General features: G+C 39.0%; 1 protein-coding gene across 4 annotated transcripts in view; it reads right to left on the bottom strand.

The window, feature by feature from the left end:
• Positions 1 to 22,851, bottom strand: part of dlg4a (discs, large homolog 4a (Drosophila)) — a 75,957-nt gene that overhangs the window by 12,416 nt on the left and 40,690 nt on the right. For 3 of the 4 annotated variants that reach the window (XM_087806819.1, XM_087806818.1, XM_087806815.1), the window contains exons 4-12: positions 7,001 to 7,054; positions 4,619 to 4,669; positions 4,012 to 4,136; positions 3,578 to 3,747; positions 3,339 to 3,475; positions 2,303 to 2,447; positions 2,100 to 2,235; positions 1,842 to 2,022; positions 1,546 to 1,648 (exon numbers count right to left, since the gene is read on the bottom strand). In XM_087806819.1, coding sequence (XP_087662945.1) covers positions 1,546 to 1,648; positions 1,842 to 2,022; positions 2,100 to 2,235; positions 2,303 to 2,447; positions 3,339 to 3,475; positions 3,578 to 3,747; positions 4,012 to 4,136; positions 4,619 to 4,669; positions 7,001 to 7,054 — 1,102 coding nt within the window. The remainder of the gene's footprint in view (positions 1 to 1,545; positions 1,649 to 1,841; positions 2,023 to 2,099; positions 2,236 to 2,302; positions 2,448 to 3,338; positions 3,476 to 3,577; positions 3,748 to 4,011; positions 4,137 to 4,618; positions 4,670 to 7,000; positions 7,055 to 22,851) is intronic. The other variant, XM_087806817.1, reaches the window with a different exon arrangement.

Here is a 22,851-nt window from a genome sequence, read left to right as displayed (position 1 = left end):
ATTATTCTAAACACGATGGATTTAAAGGATGCATGACAAAACTTGACAGTATGACATACAAGTGATGAAAAAGGAACTACTCATAAACTTTATTCACATTGATGCTTTTGCGTTCTGTTTCTACTTTTGGTTTGTGTCGACTCGACAGTTGTCATATCCTGTCTACGTGGGGCGCCTGTTTGCAGAGCCTATCACTGCGTCACGTCCCACAATTCTCTCAATATAACAAGATCATCATTTGCACAGATCAGCGCCGTCTCTGATTATGACTATGGGGTGCTGGAACCAGCGACCCTGATCGTTGCAAGTCAGAAATGTGCACCATCCATTGACATTACTAGCTTGGACAACTCACTTGGTAGTGAGGCCCTTTTTGTTACTTCAATGATGCAGGATTTAATGGGTCGATCCTCGCATACGGTAGATGGAAATACACAGTAGTTTGTTTTTGTTAAGGCAGGGACTGAGTAATAAAAGTAGAGTGTGTCCTGTTTAACAAGAAAGACTGCATCTGCAGACGTTAAATCGCTTTAATTCATAATATTACTTCATAACAGGCGATTTTGTACCAACACATCCATCACTACTGCCGGTCTCGTTTCACCTCTTGGCAACATTTAATTGGTTTAATCCAGCAAACAAATCAGCAGTTTTAATTGACAGCACGCCGTTGAATCTTTTTTACAAACATCACTTCTATGACCTTGTAGTGTCAAATCAAGGCCTGGGGGCTAAATCCAGCCAGTCATTTTTTGTGACCCGTTGATTATAAATGTAAATAACTATATTGAGTCTTGTGTATTTTATGTTTGAGTCGCTGCAAAGCGAGGTTGCGCCCTTCTGTCGCAGACTGCAGGCACTCTAGTGTGAGTCCTGGATAATGCAAGACATTCCCCTGTGCTCTCTGAAATCAAGTCTACCTTATAGGGACAGTCTTTATGCTAAAAATGAAAAATATTTGTCTGTGATGGCAACTCTTGTTACAGAATTCAACCAGCGTTTCCAAAAAATTTTCTGACATTGAAAAATAAATGAAGCTTCCTGCATTTATAAGTGACTGTAATGCAATGTGCTCACTCTCAGAAGAGTCATCAGCTTCTCTCCGACCATGAATTCAATTAGAGATCGGATGAGTTTCCTCTGATGAAATGCCACACAAAAAGAATGTTTTAACCACGAAACCATCTCCTGACATGTCAATCATCTTTCGATATAAAGGACAGCATCACTGCTCCTTACATTATAGGTGATATAGAAATATACAGCGTTTATGTGTAAATATGTTACGTCTAGTGTGTGTTATTTTTCTAACATATCTGAGTGCTAATACGCTAATGTTGCTCTGAAGCTTTACACACTAGCTTTACATTATTTGGACATTTATGAAGTTAGCTTGAGTTTACAATATCAATGTACAATAATAAAGATACATCTGAAAATGTTATATAACTGATACATCTATATTTACTAAGTAGAAGTGTAAACGAAAACATATTTATAATATTTATGTAATGTGTAATACATATCAATTGATATCTTTTTTACCATCAGGTCTGTACTGCGCGATGATGGTCACCGTCTGTCCAGCGTTCTTCAAAGCTGCTGCTGCTTGTTCATGAGTGGCCATTCGCAAGTCCACACCGTTGACCTGAAGGACACGTGAGGTGAACAAATGAGTAAACTTCTGTATTATTCTATTTCACAATGGTAATCCAGGCAGCTCTTCTCAAGAGAAGCTAACGTAGAACACTAATGCTAAACCTTGCTGTGATGGTATCCAACAAATCTTTCAGTTCAAATGTGGTTACATAGGAAGAGTCTGCAGAAGAAAAACATCTTACACTGAGGATCTGATCGCCTTTGTGAAGCTCTCCGCTGAGGTCGGCCGGTCCGCCTGCCAGTATGAAGGAGATAAAAATCCCTTCGCCGTCTTCTCCACCAACGATGTTGAAGCCCAGGCCCGTGGAGCCCCGGTGGATGAGAACTCTGCGAGGCTCCCTGGAGAACGTAAAGTACAGAGACCTGCTACCTTTACTACCGGAATATACTAGAAAAATACTAGAACCTGCCTTGTGACGCATAGAAGGATCGCCACTCACCTGGGGACTTCGTCATCTCCCATAAGCCCGTGCAGAACTGGAGAGAAGCGGCTGGGTGAGGTGGGAGTGAGGGCTTGTGGGTAGTCGGAGCCCAGATAGTTAGGATGGCTAAGTTCAGTGTCCATGTGGGAATAAGCTGTGGAAATAAGAACAAATGTAATCGTGAGCAGGATTGTTGAGCAGTGAAGAATGATGATTCTTACTGCTGGTAAGGTCCGGAGGGTTGAAGGAGTTGGTCAAAAACAGGTTGTTAGGCTTGGCCACCCTGAGGTAGACCACCTCAGCCGTGTTCTTCAGAGCCCCGACTGCATCCTCGTGCATCACGTCTTCCAGGCAAACATTGTTCACCTGTTGTGAAAATCCCCCAAAAATTAAATCATGTGTTGTCACAGGTGTGTAACAGTTGAGAGTCAAGATTTCGAGGAAAACCCTGGACAGTGTTGAATTTTCAACAGGCTCTTATGGATCTTCCAGGCAACCAAAGGCCTCTTTTAAAACCAAAAAGCATTAATGTGGAGGTTTTTAAAATCAACAAGAGCTGTGTCCATGCGTCAACATGCTACAGTAACGACTGATTTTAGTTTTATATGGCCAGAACATTGACAGTTTACTCTTGTGCTATACTGAGAATTAGAAAAAGGTTTTTTTTTTTCTGAAATCAGTGCAGACACAAGAAGAACAACAATAGCAACAACAACAAATATGTTATTAAGAACCAACATAGATAAGAGAGAAAATTAAACAGAAAAAGTGTGTAAATCTTGATTACATACTGTACGTCTACATCAATTGCTTATTGTCAGATAAACATCTATTTGTGACATATGAAACATGAAAAAGGAACATTGCCAATCAATGGACATAATTTCAGACCAAAAAAAAATGAAAATCTAGAATACATCATTTTTCAATATCAGATCATATCAGTCACTCTTGTGTTTAGTGTGTTGTCTTGCTTCATTCTTTTATTATGTACTGCCACCACAAAAAAAAGTATGTTGTGTTTACAACACTGGCAATATACTACCGTATAATAATAATAATAATACAATAATACCTGCCACACTCTAACAGCAGATGGCAGTGTCGCCCATTCAAAATCATATATGACAACAAACAACGGATTTAATTGAGTAATTTTTACTTTGTTTGAGAGACTGTCGTTCATGGTCATTTGACACAGCTAAAGGGCTTGGCATGCATGTAATTATTTAGAATACAAGTATTAGAGAGACTGACCGCTAGAATCTTATCTCCGATCTGCAGTCGTTGGTCTTTATGCGCCGCTCCTCCCTCGATGATCTTAGTGACATAGATGCTATTATCTCCAGGTATATGCTGGTTTCCCACCCCTCCAGCAATACTGAACCCTAATCCTGAGGAGAGGGGAAGGCTGAAGGTGAGCAGAGCAAGGAAAGAGGCCCTATTTAAGCCTCCACAAGACTTCTGTGCCGAGCAACTGTCCAGACCTGATGTACCTTTAGGCCCTTTGATGAGTTTGATTTCCGTGACTTTTTCTGCAGCCACCTTCCGGCGTAGGACGTAGAGGCGTACAATAGCACCTGCCTCTTTCAGAGCCTCCACCGCCTGGCTGTGTGTGACCTCCCGCACATCCACATCGTTCACGAAGAGGATGCAGTCGTTCACGCTGACAATGGGGGTAGAGGCGAAGTCAGAGCGGGTCAGTGAAGGTCTTTTTCAAATACATACTACTGTTACTTTTGTTAATGAAGACTTTTAAAAACATGTTACTTAAGCTGAGACTCTGATAGCAGTAGAGCATTTGTACACGTAGCTTGAAGCCAATGGGCCAAATACAGACCTTTACAAAAGGTGTTTGTTTAATTGCTCATAGATCAGGCATTTTCATCATATTGCATAAGTCTCCCTGTTGAAGCTGTTTAAAACATACCTCAGTCTGCCGTCTTGTGCTGCAGCTCCTCCGGGGATGATTTTGGTGATGAAGATACTGGGGTCATCCCCCACGTGGGGGTTGTCTGTCCCTCCTGCTATGCTGAAGCCCAGACCTGAGTTACCCTGCAGGAGCAATTATGACCAAAAACACAGAATAAATTATGAATCAGGTTTTACGTCTGAGGCTTCAGGGCCCATGAAGAACAATGAGCCAGCCGTTGGTCCATAGAAGCGCCCTGCGCCGGCTTCACTGAGTTTTTATAGTTTTTAATTTTATATTGCTTTAGTTAGTTCTGTTCTGTTTATAATCCTGGTGTCCTGGTGCAGAGGACACAAGAGTTTTCCCTTTAGATGGTTTATTCTGTAAGAAAATGTGTTTGCTCTATCTTAATATTGAGCATTATAAACGTTCATTATTGTTCATCATTGGCTGTTTAATGTTGATGTGTACATTGCACCAGATGGGTTCATTGTCTCCAATTTCCTCCTGTTTCCACCTACACCTGCGGCAGTTCGTCAATGTTTGATCAGGCCAAAACAACATGAGGAATACTAAGGTGTCCATGTCAAAGGTTGTGTAACAAATTTAAGGTTGGAAAACTCACCCTCTCCAGTGTGATCTCCTCGTACTCAATCTCACCTTCTGTTCCATTTACCTGTCGAGATCAAATATGATTATGGACAATATGAAGGTTACGATGGGCAGATAGATCATCCACCAGTGAAACAAATCACATTTGTCCTGATACCATAGCACTCCTTGTATGTTCTTAGAAGTCTAAAAAAAACTTGGATGAGCTCCTCTCCTCCTCTGACACAAGGTCAATTATCCTTCTATATCAACCCTGGGGAATTCATCTCTTTATGACCCACTTTCTTTCTGGGCAGGTCTCAAGGAGTCAAGCTGCAGAGTAATGAACCGGATCCTTGTCTGTGGAGCTTACAGTGCTTTCCTAGTTTCACAATGTTGATATCTTTCTCATGATGAGTGACTAAGTTCTAAGTGCTAGCTCCAATTGATGTCGTTTTTCTAGGACCGGTGTTAAAGCAGCAGTATTGGCGATTGGAAATATGTGTTTCTGTCTCTGCCCAATGTTAGACGAGTGTATTTGCAACGGTGCAGTGAAAAAAGAAGCTTCTCTCGCCCCGCCGCCTCACTTTTCTATTCTTGGAGGCTTCAAAAAATACTCAGCTGTGATGGAAATAAATTCAGCCAGCGTCTCAGACCCACTGTGCCATGAAGCAGTTTTTTAGATAGATCGATACATACTTAATTGATTCCCCAAATTCTGTGATTTTTGTGCTCATGTGGAGATTGTGCGACGTTTAGTAGCAAAGAGCATGATTATAATAGTAGCTGCTAACTTCAAAATGAAGTCTGAGAAAGTTCAGATTCATCCAGGTCTTGGCTATCCAAAAGGTACGTGAGCGAGTCAACTGGAGTGTGTAGAGTTCTAGGAAGACATTTCACCTCTCATCCGGAAGGTAGACTCGCTTTCAAACCACTTGGATATTCAAAATGAAACAATACTCAAAGGCAATATGGAGACAGACACATGATATCAATCACCATTTCTGCTTTGTTAATCTTTTGTTGTGGTTTTACCAGAAATTGTTAATTTTGATCACATTTCAATGAGCTTCAATGTCCAGGTCCGTTTATTTTGATTTTTTTGTACTTTAACACCATGGCAATGATCTATGTAATGGTGGAGATGAGCCGTGTGAGCTTCGCTCGTCATGTCATCTGGGAGAAGAGTAGGTCAGTGGCAGAGCTGTCAGTGTCACGCTTGGAGTGTGACAGACAGTAAAACATGTCGCGTGTTTTCTGCTAAACTTCACAGTAAACTCCACAAACAACATTCAGAAGGAGGTAATAAACCTCTGGCTTTGAACGAGTAGAGCATCAACACAACACTACGTCTTCATCATATTTTATTTATGTAGTGTATATAGCATTGTCAAAGATGACAGGTTCATGGTGCTATAAATCAATAATTATCACAAGTTACAACCAATGACCACCATATACTGTATCTCTTCTAGAAAATACTACTATAATAACTATAACACAAACTATCGTAACATTCCATGTAGAATGTGAGAGAATAAATTGAGAATTGATCATTAAATCATTATTTTAACCATCTCAGCCACATGGCATCGTCAAAGATGACAGGTTCATTAGATGAGATATAGCTTTATCATGCTATAGCTGGTTTGGAGTTGAGGACATCAGTCTTAAGGGCGTAATAATGGGCTTAGATCCTCCTCCAGCCAGCTGTTATCACGCACTGCTTTGTTTATACAACAAGTCCCTTGGAGGTAGATTCTTCCAGTTTTGATGAGGCGCTGTAACAAAACACAATGCTTGGCCAATCAGAGCCCATTGTGTGTGGTCAGGGTAAACATAATTATCTACTTCATAAATTATTATTTAGATAATAAATTAACGTTTAGTGTTTCTGGTGGCCGGGGCTTAAGCAAATTTTCTAATGTAAATATTTCAATGAAAATTGATTTTTGTACAAACAGGCACACACTGATGAGTACAACTGAAGTCCAAGAGCCAGGTGACGGTCCGTGTAGCTTTTATTTATTCTATATTCAATTGTGAAATGCAAATCAAAAAACTAATTAGTTCCATTTATTCGATTTTCATTTATGAAACAAAAATCTAGCAACCAATTTAATGGTAACTTCTGAAAAAAAAAAACTTTATTTTCAAGGAAAGTATTGTATATATCTATTAGATCAGTCATATCTGATTGACAGCTCTGAATGCCTTTATCTGAAAAACCTTCTATACATATTGAAAATAGAAAAACGCCTGAATTTCCATTATGAAAGGTATGAAATCTCACTTGTCAACAGTTGAAACTTTGCAGCCCTGGTTAGTAATAACACAATATCAAGCCTTAAGAGTGAATCATGAGTTTGAGTCAAGCCTCTGAATACAATAAAGAGAGATTAGATATAATCCTTACGTATGGCGAGCCATCGAGCGTGTCAGTGTTCACCACCACTGGAGGAGTATTTCCCTGCAGGCAGAGAAAGATAGAGATGTTAGTACACAGAGAAGTTAAGCTCCTAGAAGTGTCACTCATTAGTGCTGACTAGTGACCCCCAGTGGACAAAGACTGACAAAGCAGAAAACAACAATTTCAGATATAATACAATCCTGATACATCAAATGGCTTAATAACAATTAAATTGTTCATTCATGAAGTTTATGTTTTTTTTTTATATTCATGATAAAAGCTGTGTCAAATAATGCATTTTTACACATCCACAATGTAAATAAATCACTAAATCCTCTTATTATCCTGTGATTCCACATAACAGACCACACAACTTGAGAGGATTGATTTGCTTGTTGAAGTTACTATTAAGTTGTTTTTTTTTCCACAATTGTCATGTAAACATATGGCTTCAAAGATCAAATTAAGATAATGTATGACATGTTTGTGTAACATTAATTTGCTTCTGTGAGGGGGACAATAAAAAGGAGAAATTCAACAGAGATTTTCACCAGAGGTAAGACATTTTTTTTTTCTGACAAGATGTATAGATTATTATTTTTAAAGGACAAGTGGAAGTATAATGACCCTCACATGCTAACATGAGCGTACAGAGCTACTGTAGGTTTCATTGCAGATGGTTTGAATGTATCATATTATAAGTCGAGCAGCTCATGATTTCACGTCCGGTTCAGTACATCTAATAAACCGAACTTTGGAGAAGATGAAGAGATTCATACTCTACTGAAATCACACTTCACCCACGTCTCTGAAATATTTTTAAACTTGTTTTCTGCGCTCATACATCACATCAGCTGCTGTCACTCCGCTGATAGATAAAGAGCTATTTGCATCCATCCTTCCATCATGGAAATTGTTTTCCCAACTTCTCGCTGCTTGATGAATTACAGTGTAAAAATTTGTGCTGATGCTGTAAGTGGACATTTACGGAGGACGTCTGCCTTCAAGTTGCTTCAAAATAAGCATCAGTGATTCATGGCTGAGACAGCACATGGTGGCGATCCTCTCGCACGCTGGTGTATCAAGACAGCGACCGAACACACAGTTACCTTGATTATGATCGAGTGCAAACGTCAAGACAGCCATGAAAGTCATTTTTTGAAAGCCATTCAAAACCAGACTTCATCTATTTAAAGACCGATCTTAATATTTCAATCACTCATCTAGTAGAAAATGATGGTCTCGTGTGCTGTTTTATTTCAGTGGGGGCTGGTTAGCATGGAGAAGACTTTGTGCTACTGAAGTGCTAACACAACAGCAGCAGCATAAAATCAGCCGGCCGACCTTCACAGACCTGACATCTCTTTCACTTGGACGCACATTGCACACGCACTAACCAACTGAACTAATTTCTGAGGACATTTTATACGTTGACTGTTCATGGTCTATAAGGTTGATCCCCAACCACTGGATTGAGGCCCAGTATATTTATTTTGTGATTTATTGATTATTACTGTGTAAAATACATTTTATTTTAAAACCCAACCATATTTTCTTTGAAGAAACATTAGTCAGTATCTGTCTCTAACATCTGTCTTGTCAGATCTGTAAACTATGGAAAACTTTTGCCAGCCATGCTATTATAATTTTTATTGTTTTTATCCAGGAATAATGCCCACATTCAGCCGTTCAATGGTGAAGAAAAGATTGGAGACCATCTAGGATATAGGATCAAGATTCAACAATTGTCTTTGGCCGTGTAAAGTTGCTTATCAAATGAACTTAACAAAAGATAACATTATTATAATTATACCACTGCCGGTGATTTCATCACTGTTTGTGTGGGAAACAAACGTGGGATTAGGAAGGAATTCGAAAGGAACGACCCGGCCTTGAATGATAAAGCCTTTTCAAGTCTGTCTTTCTTTCTTTTTTAATGAACTGCTTGCATAACTGTGATGGGACAAACATGAGTGACATAGCGTTGTGTGTTTCAGAAACAACATTTCTGTGGTTCTATCTTACTTATGTCCAGTAAAAATGTTTATCTTTAAACCAGATTTCATTCATCAAAAAATGACATACTTACTAACTTACGCACTAAAAGACTGTGCGCATCAATTTAAAATACTTCATCGTAGGAACCGAGTGTGGATTTATTTCATTTTTGGTCTAGAAGTTTAAAGTCATACACTACTCAAGGTGGTCTAAAGTAAGTAAGTAAGTAATATATATATATATATATATATATATATATATATATATAGCGCTATTCCAGACCAGGGTCACAAAGCGCTTAAACAATCAAAACAATACTCAATAAAATATATACTTAACGCATTACTTATGGTTTAAGTAATTGAGTATACAGAATAAGAATATTGTGGTGGAAAATTTTTGAATAAAACTCTCAGTAAGGTGACATCTAAGATAAAAGCTTTTAAAAAGTACAAATCTTTAAATTGGGATTTACAAAGGTGCACCTTCAAAAGGAGATGTTAAATGAATTGAATTCAGGAGATAAATAAAAATGAAGAGACCTTGGATGCAGGGTATTTGTTACAAATAAATGAACAAATACAACAGTTAATCCTTAAATGTTAACATTTTAAAGCAAAACTTGTTCTATAACACTTATTTTTGGGTAACAACTGTCTAATATGTTTAAAAAAAAACAGATTACTGTAGATAAACATTAACACAACATTAGATAAAACTCAAACAAACATTTTAGTCGATCTGTATGAACGTCATTGAGTTTAACCCATGTGTAAAGGAAATATATATTGTTTGGTAATTAGTGATGATTTATATAATTGAATGAGGCATTCTAAAATGTTCAAATTCCTTGTTCAAATTGTGTTTAAAAATGTATTCTTGTTGTGTAGTTTAAACTCCGACATTGTTTTCTGTGGCTTGTCTAGTAACTCTGATAATGTGCAGCAGTTTTAACATCTACGACTGTTAAAAGTAAGTATTTTAGCTGTGGATAGTTCAATAAAAACTTTTATTTCACTCTAGATCTGTTGTTGAGTCAATGACTGGAATTTAAAATAATGTTCGAGTTGGAGGAGTTCTATTTGGGGGGTTTCGTTTACTACTTGGGGTTGGTCTGTTAGATCTGTCAGACTCTATCTTATTTCACTAACAGGAAGATATTTTCTCTTCTGTAGAGGATATTCTTCGAAATATACTGTGAGTGGCAGTAAAGCATTGATAATGACTTGGGCAAACAATGTTTGAGGTTTGGGGTGTTGAGGTGAGTCTGTCAATAACATTGACTGATTATATGACAAAGCAACTGTTTCGATGTGCATGGGTTGTGTTTTGCCAAAAGGCCAAATCCAATTAATTGAATTAACCCTGGAAAAGGCTTTTCAAGTCAAGAAAAACAATTATCTGTAGACCAAAGGAGTTTAAGATGTTTCATATGTCTCAGAAACATGATTATCTAATGAAAATGGGGAAATAAACTAACCTTCTATCCACTGCTAGAAAAAAGAAGGAGAAGAAAATATGATGTTGACTAGCTCAGTGTTTGGGAGTGACAGGCTTGACAACAGTCTTTTCTGGGAATTAGACCTTTCCTACCAGAACGGAACAATTGAAGGGATCTGAAAGTTGAGTTGAGTTCTAATTATGGTCTGTCAAGGTGCATGACCAAATACATGACCAAGATCATATCATATGTTTTAGGCTAACAGCTTATACCCAAGTTTAAACCCCATTTAAAAGGTAGTTGGAAAAAGTTTTGCCACGTAATATGCTTAGTAATGTTAATGAAGAATGTTCATGCTAACCTGTATTACCAGGGACGTGCGGTCAGGGTGGGCAGGTGAGGCAGTGCCTCACCTCTCAATGCACAATCCATCACAAACTGCGTTGATACATGCAATTGACGCACGCTGGTTGCCATATCTCTGTATATCGCTAATATAATGCTCAAAGATACGTTTATTCGCCTTGATTTTCCACAATCTGGCTGAAGTCTTTAACCATTAAAGTTTAATATTTGTAAGGGTCTTATTTAGTTTCGCAGATTGGAAATACAACCGCAGTGAAAGGCACACACCAAAAACCAAAAACAGTTTTAATCTTAATCGTATAAAAAAGAGACAAGACTAAGAAAAATTGAATATTTAAACTCTACATTTTGGCCGGGAATAAAATATTATTTTTGTTTCTCTCACGCTTATACTGATCCATTTAATACTCAATATTTATATTTTAATGATAAAACATTTTCTAGTCCTTTTGCGTAGATCTAGCCAATCACAGAAGGCCCCACGACATATTAACCAATCAAAAGCAAAATAAAGTGGGTCTGTCTTTCCTGAAAGCATTGCATCTAACAACGAGTGATCGAATCATCGTAATTTAACATTTTAATACAAATACAGCACTGACATCATTATGCTATCAAGCTAACTAAGGCTCGGGATTCTTCCACTAGAGCCAAATTTAAATCTGGAGAGTTCTCGCTTCACTTTACGGTAACTTCCCCTCAAAAGGTGGAAATAAACGTTCGGCTTGTAAATTAAGAGCATTTAATCAGCTGCATCTTCCTTGTAATCCTTTATGATCACGTTCATACTCTATGCTGTTTAAAATCCACGTTTGCTAATCTTTTTTTGGAATTATTTATATCAGTTAATTCATTTTTCGATCTATTGATTGTTGTGTGTGTGTGCATGTGTGTGTAAAGAATGCTGTTGAGATATGAAATAACCAGTAGCCAATTGAATAAGCTACTCTTTTGGGTTTATATACTTGTAAAACTGACTCTGCAGCTAGAATTCTAACCCGCTCAAGTACCCCAGCTCGGGCTCTGTGGTCTGTGGATCAGAATCTACTTATGGTTCCTCGCGCACGGTTCAGGACCAGAGGAGAGAAATCTTTTCAGGCTGTTGCTCCTAAGCTTTGGAACGATCTTCCTCTCTCTCTGCACTTGATGGATCTACTGACTCTTTTAAGAAACATCTTAAGACGTTTCTATTTGTTCAGGCTGTTCCTTGATTTTCTGGAACTCCTGTTGTGTTCTCAGTTTTATCTTGATCTTTAAAATATATAATTAATTGAATATTGTTTTGATGATTTGATGTCTGGAAAAGCGCTATACAAATAAAAATTACTTACTTACTTACTTACTTACTAAAGGAGTCAGTGCCTCATCAACCATGAACCTCACCGCACGTCACTGTGTATTACTCATGTCTTCAATAAAGAAAACATGCTATTTTATAACTGACATTTATATTTAAACAAAGTACTAATCAGCTGCGTGCACAAAAGTACAAAAAGTAACTAATTTAAACCATTAGGTTACATTCAACCTCATGAAGTCTTTTAAACCACACGTCTCAGCATTTTCTGCTCAACATTCAATTAAAACGGCAAAAATGTATCGGACACACCAATCTAGCTGCGTCCAACCAGCCATGCTGTGGAACATTACGTCAAACTCATTCTATCTGGAGAAGGAATAACAAGTGGGTCCAGCCGAGAGCTCGATGCAGGTTCTTCCCCTGCAGGGATGACACAGTCTCTCCACTCTGTCACCGGACGCAGCACTCGTTTAGATTTACAGTGTTTGGCTGCTGTGTCCCTGCTTTATCTTAGCAGACACGTCTCAACAGCAGCGTTCACATCCATCCACGCCTGGATCTTTCACCCCAAATTTACTGCAGCTTCTCTTATGTGAGCACAATCGGCAGATATGTAAACACATCGGACGCTCATGTCACGTCCGCACACTGAACACAATGATGCTTCTAGGACATGAAGAGGTGTGTGTCCGCAGCTTTCTCTGTGACCTTCTCTATCCTCTCGACAGAATTCCGAGATAACTAAACTCCAGATCCATTCATGAGAAGAACATGTGAAGACGTGGTTGATGAGTCAGCTGTTTTTGTCTTCACTACATTCACGTGAAGCGAGAGCAAAGATAACTCCACGTCCACATCTAAAAAATGAATGACATTCAACGGCAGTCAAATCCTCACAATCCTACCATCCTCTGATGCATTTGTTGTTTTTTGGCTTTCCGGACATTGTTGAGGAAACGAGAGGCCATCTTTTTAGCATACCACACCGTCATCAACATACTGTCTGTGAGCTGGAACTTAAGATGACAAAACCTCCACGACGAGCTGAGCCATTAGATCGGAGACGATGTTAAAATCCATAATGTGTCCAGAACAGATTGAAGCTTCAACCGGAGATTGATCGCCCTGGAAGAAGTTGGCTCGTCCATCACACAGATCTGAAGAGAAGTGTAGGATCCTGGGTGTGATTCTGAGGTCTCCGTGCTTTGGTCTGCGCTCAGGACGAGTACAGTTCACAGATCCCACTGTTCCCCTCCCCTCTCAGCTGCAGAGCGGGCGGCAGTTTGATGGCAATTACTTAGCTGCCTCACTCCACGATGTGAAAGTGGGAGGAATTATATACATTGGCTGAACTTGAAAGGACACTCCATAGCTGAGCCGGTCAGAAGGGACTCGTTGAAGGTCTGGCAGGGTTCTGTAGTACACAGAGTTAGTCGAATAATGAACTGATATTGATATTTATTTGTATTTTATTAGTTCATTAAACAGGGGGGAGCTAACACCAGCTCATCCAATCTTACTCTGGTATACCTTATATATACCTTTTATATGTTATACTTTTATTTATCCATATTATCATCTAATCAGACTCAGACTCTATTTCAAATATATACTTCTGTATATTTCAATTTCTAAATATCATATTATGCACTTGATGTTTTCATCCATATTGGTTCAGCTTTTTTCAATTGACCATTTGATTATGGGTTCACTTTTTTAAAGATTGAGAACAAGGACGAGAAAATGTGTAGGATTGTGATACGTTTTACCATAAGCTACACAGAGACATTAAAAGAGAAATTTCTCTCATGCTGTTGGTTTAAAGTTGTATGATCTGTGTTATAGAAATGCTTCATTACCTGAATGATACTTCATTGCACTGAAGCCTTGAGAAGCAGCTGGAGTTGAACAGTAACCAGAAAAGACAACTTCAAATATGAAGGCTCACACTCGATGATTGAACATAAGGACAAGGTGAAGAACTGATATCACTCCTTATTTCCTTAAACTTCAATCGCTCTGTCTCCCATGTCATTTTTTCAGCCGTGCTATCACAAGGTCTCTTTCATCTGTCTATCTGTCACTCAAACTGAACTGCCCCCACCCTTCCACCCATCCTCCACAGTATGAATATTTCCTCTTCTTCCCCCTGCTCTTGACCCGCTGCTTCTGAGAGAACCTGCTGCTGCTGCACAGTAATTACAAGGATGGGATCATATTTAAACATTTATTAGAAGAGAAAAATGAAGATAGAAACCAAATCTGCGCCAGATGAGTGGATAACATAACATGGACTCCATAAACCGGTGGAGTGTTTGCCTTGGCTGCCTTGACCATTTTTGTGAAATTTCTCTGGTGAGGAAGATTAGAAAAATAACGTTTCAACTAATCTATGTATCAAGTTACTCAGCACCTGATTCACTACACACACTTACAAACTCGTTCATGTCTAAACAAGAAGGAGCTGTTCTGACCAGCTCTAGTAGAAGAACTCACATTTCCCTGATCCTTAAAATTCTTCACTGGCTGCCAGTTTCTTTCAGAATCAATTTTAAAATTCTGGTTCTTACTTTGAGAGCTATTCATGGTCAGGCTCCTCCTTACATCACTGATCTGATCCAGCCTTACACCCCAGCTCGGGCTCTGAGGTCTGTGGATCAGAATCTACTGATGGTTCCTCGCACACACGGTTCAGGACCAGAGGAGAGAAATCCTTCCAGGCTGTTGCTCCTAAACTTTGGAACGACCGTCCTCTCTCTTTGCACTTGATGGATCTACTGACTCCTTCAAGAAGCATCTTACCTTATCTTTTTACTTTTGCAGGTTTTTCTCAATTATTCTGGGGCCTCTCTGTTTGTCTCACACTCACATGCTCACAAATGCTCATTCACACACTCACTTCTTACATATCTTACTCACATGCTCCTACTCACACAATCATACTCACTCACTTGCACTCACACACTCACTCACTCGCACTCTCACTCACTTACTCTAGCTGGCACGTTCACACTAACAAACACTCTCACACACACACCATCTCACACGCTCTTACATGCTTCCACACACACTCACTTGCAAACTCTTACATTCACTCAACGTTTCTTATTCACACACTCTCACTTTCGCTCACAGACACACTCGCACTCATTCGTGCACACAGAGAAACAAAAACATTCTGTGTCAAACACACCCACAAGCAGACAGACACACACAGCTCACAGAAACACTCACTCTCTCACATCTTCTATCAAACTCTCTCACATCTACTATCAAACCCTCTCACATCTTCTATCAAACTCTCTCACATCTACTATCAAACTCTCTCACACCTTCTATCAAACTCTCTCAGATCTACTATCAAACTCACATCTACTATCAAACCCTCTCACACCTTCTATCAAACTCTCTCACATCTACTATCAAACTCTCTCACATCTACTATCAAACTCTTACATCTACTATCAAACTCTCTCACACCTTCTATCAAACTCTCTCACGTCTACTATCAAACTCTCACACCTTCTATCAAACCCTCTCACATCTACTATCAAACTCTCACACCTTCTATCAAACTCTCTCACACCTTCTATCAAACTCTCTCACACCTTCTATCAAACTCTGTATGAGCACTTAGTACTTGTATGAGTTCTCGATTGTATGTGTATGAGTATTTCATAGTACATGTAAGAGATCTTGTATGTAAGTGCATGAGCACTTGATAGTGAGTGTGAGAGGTCTTGACATAAAAGGAAGCCAACTTGATCTCAAAGGAAGCCGCGCCCTTAAAAATAAATTCAAAATAAAGTTATTTAATCATTATTTAATCTCCAGCACTTTAATACACATTTTAGGATTGGTATCATGTTATTTTTTAAAACATCAGGTTATTTTCTGATATTATCGCATTAATAACGTAGTTAATAAACGTAAATAAATACGTCATATCCGCCTGAAGTGCGTCTAAGCACTGAACTTTTTACAAAGCTGTGGAGCCTGTAGAATGAATTTAACACTTAGAAGATAAGCATGTTAGTTGTTTTATTATTATTAGCTCTCGTTGTGCACATTAACTTTATATAGTATCTTTTTAATATACTATTGCAGCTATATTATTTCTATCACTAGGAACGTTTTTGCATGTTTCCAGTCAGACCGTTACTTGTGTTACAACCGTGAAAAAAGTTTTACGGTCTATAAAAGTTTGTTCCTCTAGTTAAGGATATAGAGTTGGATCTGAATTAGATCACGAAGAAGTAAGTTTCACACAGTAATACTGTGTGCTTGTTGAATTTTATCGGGTTTTTATATTTAGACGAGTGTTTGTTTACACGCACTCCGGTGTATTGAGACTGATGAATTTCCAAATCTATTATTCTTTGTCCAACATTACTCCCCGTCTGTCTCTGATTTCCTTTTCAAATTGATGTCATTTGAAAACAAAGAAGCCAAATCATTCATTAACTAAAGGGGGATATGGTAGAAAGTTTAGATCAGTCCTATTTTTCCTGAGGTGGGACTCATGGGAAATACTTCATTTACTCATCACAGTAGATGGTATAAAGATCGGCATGAGAACATGGCAGAGAATATTAAAAAAAAAGGGAATTCATAGAAATAAAAATAGTGAACCTTTAAATGTTTCATTATTTCTCCACAGATGACCAGGACATGCAACAGAAAGAGCTGCAAAATACTCATTATCCTGGGATCACAATGCTGTAACTCCAAGAGGTCGTCCACTTATTTGGTGGTTGGAATCATCTCAAGAGTTTCTCAGGAAATGACGATAATTTGCAAACACACACAAAAAGGCAGATGAAGCAGTAGAACTCTTTTTGGGCGAGATTTATATCCTCAATTTATCATTTACATTTGTAAACATCTGGTTGGTTAATTGTTGTTATCTAAAAACAATAACACTGCAGAAAACTGACCAGAAACGTTTTCCTTCAACTGAGAGAAATCTCTAAACTTAGGAAAATGTTGTCACAACATGATCTGGAGCTTGTAATCCATGCGTTTGTTTCTTCTCGTCTGGACTATTGTAACAGTTTGTTTTCATGTCTTAACAAGAAGGATCTGTCTCGCCTGCAGTTGATTCAGAACTATGCAGCGAGAATTCTAACCCGCTCAAGTAGAAGAACTCACATTTCTCCGATCCTTAAAACTCTTCACTGGCTTCCAGTTTCTTTCAGGATCAATTTTAAAATTCTGGTTCAGAACTATTCATGGTCAGACTCCTCCTTACATCACTGATCTGATCCAGCCTTACACCCCAGCTCGGGCTCTGAGGTTGAAGGATCAGAATCTACTGATGGTTCCACGCACACGGTTCAGGACCAGAGGAGAGAAATCCTTCCAGGCTGTTGCTCCTAAGCTCTTCCTCTCCTCCCTCCCTCTGTGTTTGATGATCTACTGACTCCTTCAAGAAACATCTTAAGACCTTTTTATTTGTTCAGGCTTTTCCTTGATTTCCTGGAACTCCTGTGTTGTTGTCAGTTTTATCTTGACCTTTAAAGTATATATTCTAGTGAGTATTGTTTTGATTGTTTAAGCGCTTTGTGAACCTGGTCTGGAAAAGTATTATATGGATAAAAATGATTACTTACTTACTTACAATCGAGTCCTCATACAAGCACTATTAAGTGCTCATACATTTTATAGTAGATGAGAGCTTGATATGTGTGAGAGAGTTTGTGAGAAGGTGTGAGAGAGTTTGATAGGTGTGAGAGAGTTTGATAGGTGTGAGAGAGTTTGATAGAAGGTGTGAGAGAGTTTGATAGAAGGTGTGAGAGAGTTTGACAGAAGGTGTGAGAGAGTTTAATAGTAGATGTGAAAGGGTTTGATAGTAGATTTTAGCGAGTTTGATGGATGGTGTGAGAGAGTTTCATAGAAGCTGTGAGAGAGCTTGACAGAATGTGTAACAGAGTTTGATAGTAGATGCGAGAGAGCTTGATGTGAGAGGGTTTGATAGTAGATGTGAGAGGGTTTGATAGTAGATTTTAGCAAGTTTGATAGATTGGGTGAGAGAGTTTGATAGCTGGTGTGAGAGAGTTTCATAGAAGGTGTGAGAGAGTTTGACAGAATGTGTGAGAGAGTTTAATAGAAGGTGTGAGAGAATTTGATAGAAGGTTTGAAAGAGTTTGATAGTAGATGAGAGAGAGTTTGATAGTAGATGTAAGAGAGTTTGATAGAAGGTGTGAGAGAGTTCGATGGTAGATGTGAGCGATTTTGATAGAAGGTGTGAGAGAGTTTTATTGTAGATGTGAGAGAGTTTGATAGAAGGTGTGAGAGAGTTTGATGGTAGATGTGAGAGGGTTTGATAGTAGATGTGAGAGGGTTTGATAGTAGATTTTAGCAAGTTTGATAGATGGGGTGAGAGAGTTTGATAGAAGGTGTGAGAGAGTTTGATAGTAGATGTGAGAGTTTAATAGAAGGTGTGAGAGTTTAATAGAAGGTGTGAGAGAGTTTGATAGTAGATGTGAGAGGGTTTGATAGTAGATTTTAGCAAGTTTGATAGATGGGGTGAGAGAGTTTGACAGAATTTGTAAGAGAGTTTGATAGTAGATGTGAGAGAGTTTGATAGAAGGTGTGAGAGTTTGATAGTAGATGTGAGAGTTTAATAGAAGGTGTGAGAGAGTTTGATAGTAGATGTGAGAGAGTTTGATAGAAGGTGTGAGAGAGTTTGATAGTAGATGTGAGAGGGTTTGATAGTAGATTTTAGCAAGTTTGATAGATGGGGTGAGAGAGTTTGACAGAATTTGTAAGAGAGTTTGATAGTAGATGTGAGAGAGTTTGATAGAAGGTGTGAGAGAGTTTGATAGTAGATGTGAGAGTTTAATATAAGGTGTGAGAGAGTTTGATAGTAGGTGTGAGAGAGTTTGATAGAAGGTGTGAGAGAGTTTGATAGTAGATGTGAGAGAGTTTGATAGCAGATGTGAGAGAGTTTTACAGAATGTGTGAGAGAGTTTTATAGAATATTTGAGAGAGTTTGACAGAACCCATGAGAGTTTGATAGAAGGTGTGAGATAGTTTGATAGTAGATGTATGAGAGTTTGATAGTAGATGTGAGAGGGTTTGATAGAAGATGTGAGAGAGTTTGATAGAAGGTGTGAGAGAGTTTGATAGTAGATGTGAGAGGGTTTGATAGTAGATTTTAGCAAGTTTGATAGAAGGTGTGAGAGAGTTTGATAGTAGATGTGAAAGTTTAATAGAAGGTGTGAGAGAGTTTGATAGTAGATGTGAGAGAGTTTGATAGAAGGTGTGAGAGAGTTTGATAGTAGATGTGAGAGAGTTTGATAGTAGATGTGAGAGAGTTTTACAGAATGTGTGAGAGAGTTTTATAGAATATTTGAGAGTTTGACAGAACCCGTGAGAGTTTGATAGAAGTTGTGAGATAGTTTGATAGTAGATGTATGAAAGTAGTAGATGTGAGAGAGTTTCATAGAAGGTGTGAGATAGTCTGATAGTAGATGTAAGAGAGTTTCATAGAAGGTGTGAGAGAGTTTGATAGTAGATGTGAGAGAGTTTCATAGAAGGTGTGAGATAGTGTGATAGTAGATGTGAGAGGGTTTGATAGAATGTGTGAGAGAGTTTGATAGAAGGTGTGAGAGAGTTTGATAGAAGGTTTGAAAGAGTTTGATAGTAGACGTGAGAGGGTTTGATAGTAGACCTGATAGAGTCTGATGGTAGATGTGAGAGAGTTTGATAGAAGGTGTGAGAGAGTTTGATAGTAGATGTGAAAGTTTAATAGAAGGTGTGAGAGTGTTTAATCGCAGGTGTGAGAGAGGTTTACAGAAGGTGTGAGAGAGTTTTATAGAAGATGTGAGAGAGTTTGATAGTAGATGTGAGAGGGTTTAATAGTAGATGTTAGCGAATTTGATAGATGTTGTGAGAGAGTTTCATAGAATGTGTGAGAGTTTGATAGTAGACGTGAGAGAGTTTGATAGTAGACGTGAGATAGTTTCATGGTGGATTTGAGAGAGTTTGATAGTAGATGTGAGAGAGTTTAATAGTAGACATGAGAGAGTTTGATAGTAGATGTGAGAGGGTTTGATAGATGTTAGAGGGTTTGATAGTAGATGTTAGCGAATTTGATAGATGTTGTGAGAGAGTTTCATAGAATGTGTGAGAGTTTGATAGTAGACGTGAGAGAGTTTGATAGTAGACGTGAGATAGTTTCATGGTGGATTTGAGAGAGTTTGATAGTAGATGTGAGAGAGTTTAATAGTAGACGTGAGAGAGTTTGATAATAGATGTGAGAGGGTTTGATAGATGTTAGAGGGTTTGATAGAAGGTGTGAGAGAGTTTGACAGAACGTGTGAGAGTTTGATAGTAGATGTGAGAGAGTTTGATAGTAGATGTGAGAGGGTTTAATAGTAGATGTTAGCGAATTTGATAGATGTTGTGAGAGAGTTTCATAGAATGTGTGAGAGAGTTTGATAGTAGACGTGAGAGAGTTTGATAGTAGACGTGAGATAGTTTCATGGTGGATTTGAGAGAGTTTGATAGTAGATGTGAGAGAGTTTAATAGTAGACGTGAGAGAGTTTGATAGTAGATGTGAGAGGGTTTGATAGATGTTAGAGGGTTTGATAGAAGGTGTGAGAGAGTTTGATAGAAGGTCTGAGAGAATTTGATAAAAGGTCTGAGAGAGTTTGATAGAAGGCGTTGGAGAGTTTGATAGTAGACATGAGAGAGTTTGATAGTAGACGTGAGAGAGTTTGATAGTAGATGTGAGAGAGTTTGTTAATAGACGTGTGAGAGTTTGATGGTAGATGTGACAGAGTTTGATAGTAGATGTTAGCGAGTTGGATAGACAGCCCCTCATACTATCATACACACACATTTCACACACACACAGCTCACAGAAACACAGACACAAACACACATTGTCTTACAGGCAGACACATTCACACGCACAAGCAGAAAGACAGGCACAGCTCTTATACGCACTCACACTCAGATGCACACACGCACCCACTGAAAAAAATCCATAGATGCAAAGTCAGCAACTATTACAATTTAGTTTATCAATAATTGGATTGTGGTGAAGATGCAAACGTCAATGTACCGCTCTGAAATATCTTCCTCTCAGGTGCACTCCAATAACACACACTCACACCTACTCTAACACACACTTTCACACACTCAGATGAACTCACACCTACTCTAACACACTCTCACACACACTCAGATGTACTCTCACTTTAACTCACACCTACTCTAACACACTCTCACACACTCAGATGTACTCTCACTCTCACCTACTCTAACACACTCTCACACACACTCAGATGTACTCTCACTCTCACATACTCTAACACACTCTCACACACACTCAGATGTACTCTCACTTTAACTCACACCTACTCTAACACACTCTCACACACTCAGATGTACTCTCACTCTCACCTACTCTAACACACTCTCACACACACTCAGATGTACTCTCGCTTTAACTCACACCTACTCTAACACACTCTCACACACTCAGATGTACTCTCACTCTCACATACTCTAACACACTCTCACACACACTCAGATGTACTCTCACTCTCACCTACTCTAACACACTCTCACACACACTCAGATGTACTCTCACTCTCACCTACTCTAACACACTCTCACACACACTCAGATGTACTCTCACTTTAACTCACACCTACTCTAACACACTCTCACACACTCAGATGTACTCTCACTCTCACCTACTCTAACACACTCTCACACACACTCAGATGTACTCTCGCTTTAACTCACACCTACTCAAACACACTCTCACACACTCAGATGTACTCTCACTCTCACCTACTCTAACACACTCTCACACACTCAGATGTACTCTCACTCACACCTACTTTAACACACTCTCACACACACTCAGATGTACTCTCGCTTTAACTCACACCTACTCTAACACACTCTCACACACTCAGATGTACTCTCACTCTCACCTACTCTAACACACTCTCACACACACTCAGATGTACTCTCGCTTTAACTCACACCTACTCTAACACACACACACACTCAGATGTACTCTCGCTTTAACTCTCACCTACTCTAACACACTCAGATGTACTCTCACTCTCACCTACTCTAACACACTCTCACACACACTCAGATGTACTCTCGCTTTAACTCACACTTACTCTAACACACTCTCACACACTCAGATGTACTCTCACTCTCACCTACTCTAACACACTCTCACACACTCAGATGTACTCTCGCTTTAACTCACACCTACTCTAACACACTCTCACACACTCAGATGTACTCTCACTTTAACTCACACCTACTCTAACACACTCTCACACACTCAGATGTACTCTCACTCTCACCTACTCTAACACACTCTCAGACACACTCAGATGTACTCTCGCTTTAACTCACACCTACTCTAACACACTCTCACACACTCAGATGTACTCTCACTTTAACTCACACCTACTTCTACACACTCTCACACACACTCAGATGTACTCTCGCTTTAACTCACACCTACTCTAACACACTCTCACACACTCAGATGTACTCTCGCTTTAACTCACACCTACTCTAACACACTCTCACACACTCAGATGTACTCTCACTCTCACCTACTCTAACACACTCTCACACACACTCAGATGTACTCTCGCTTTAACTCACACTTACTCTAACACACTCTCACACACTCAGATGTACTCTCACTCTCACCTACTCTAACACACTCTCACACACTCAGATGTACTCTCGCTTTAACT

The sequence above is a fragment of the Callionymus lyra genome, chromosome 14 (genome assembly GCF_982586985.1).
Source record: "Callionymus lyra chromosome 14, fCalLyr1.hap1.1, whole genome shotgun sequence".
Taxonomy (NCBI): Eukaryota; Metazoa; Chordata; class Actinopteri; order Syngnathiformes; family Callionymidae; genus Callionymus; species Callionymus lyra.
This window is presented reverse-complemented; position numbering and strand designations above follow the sequence as displayed.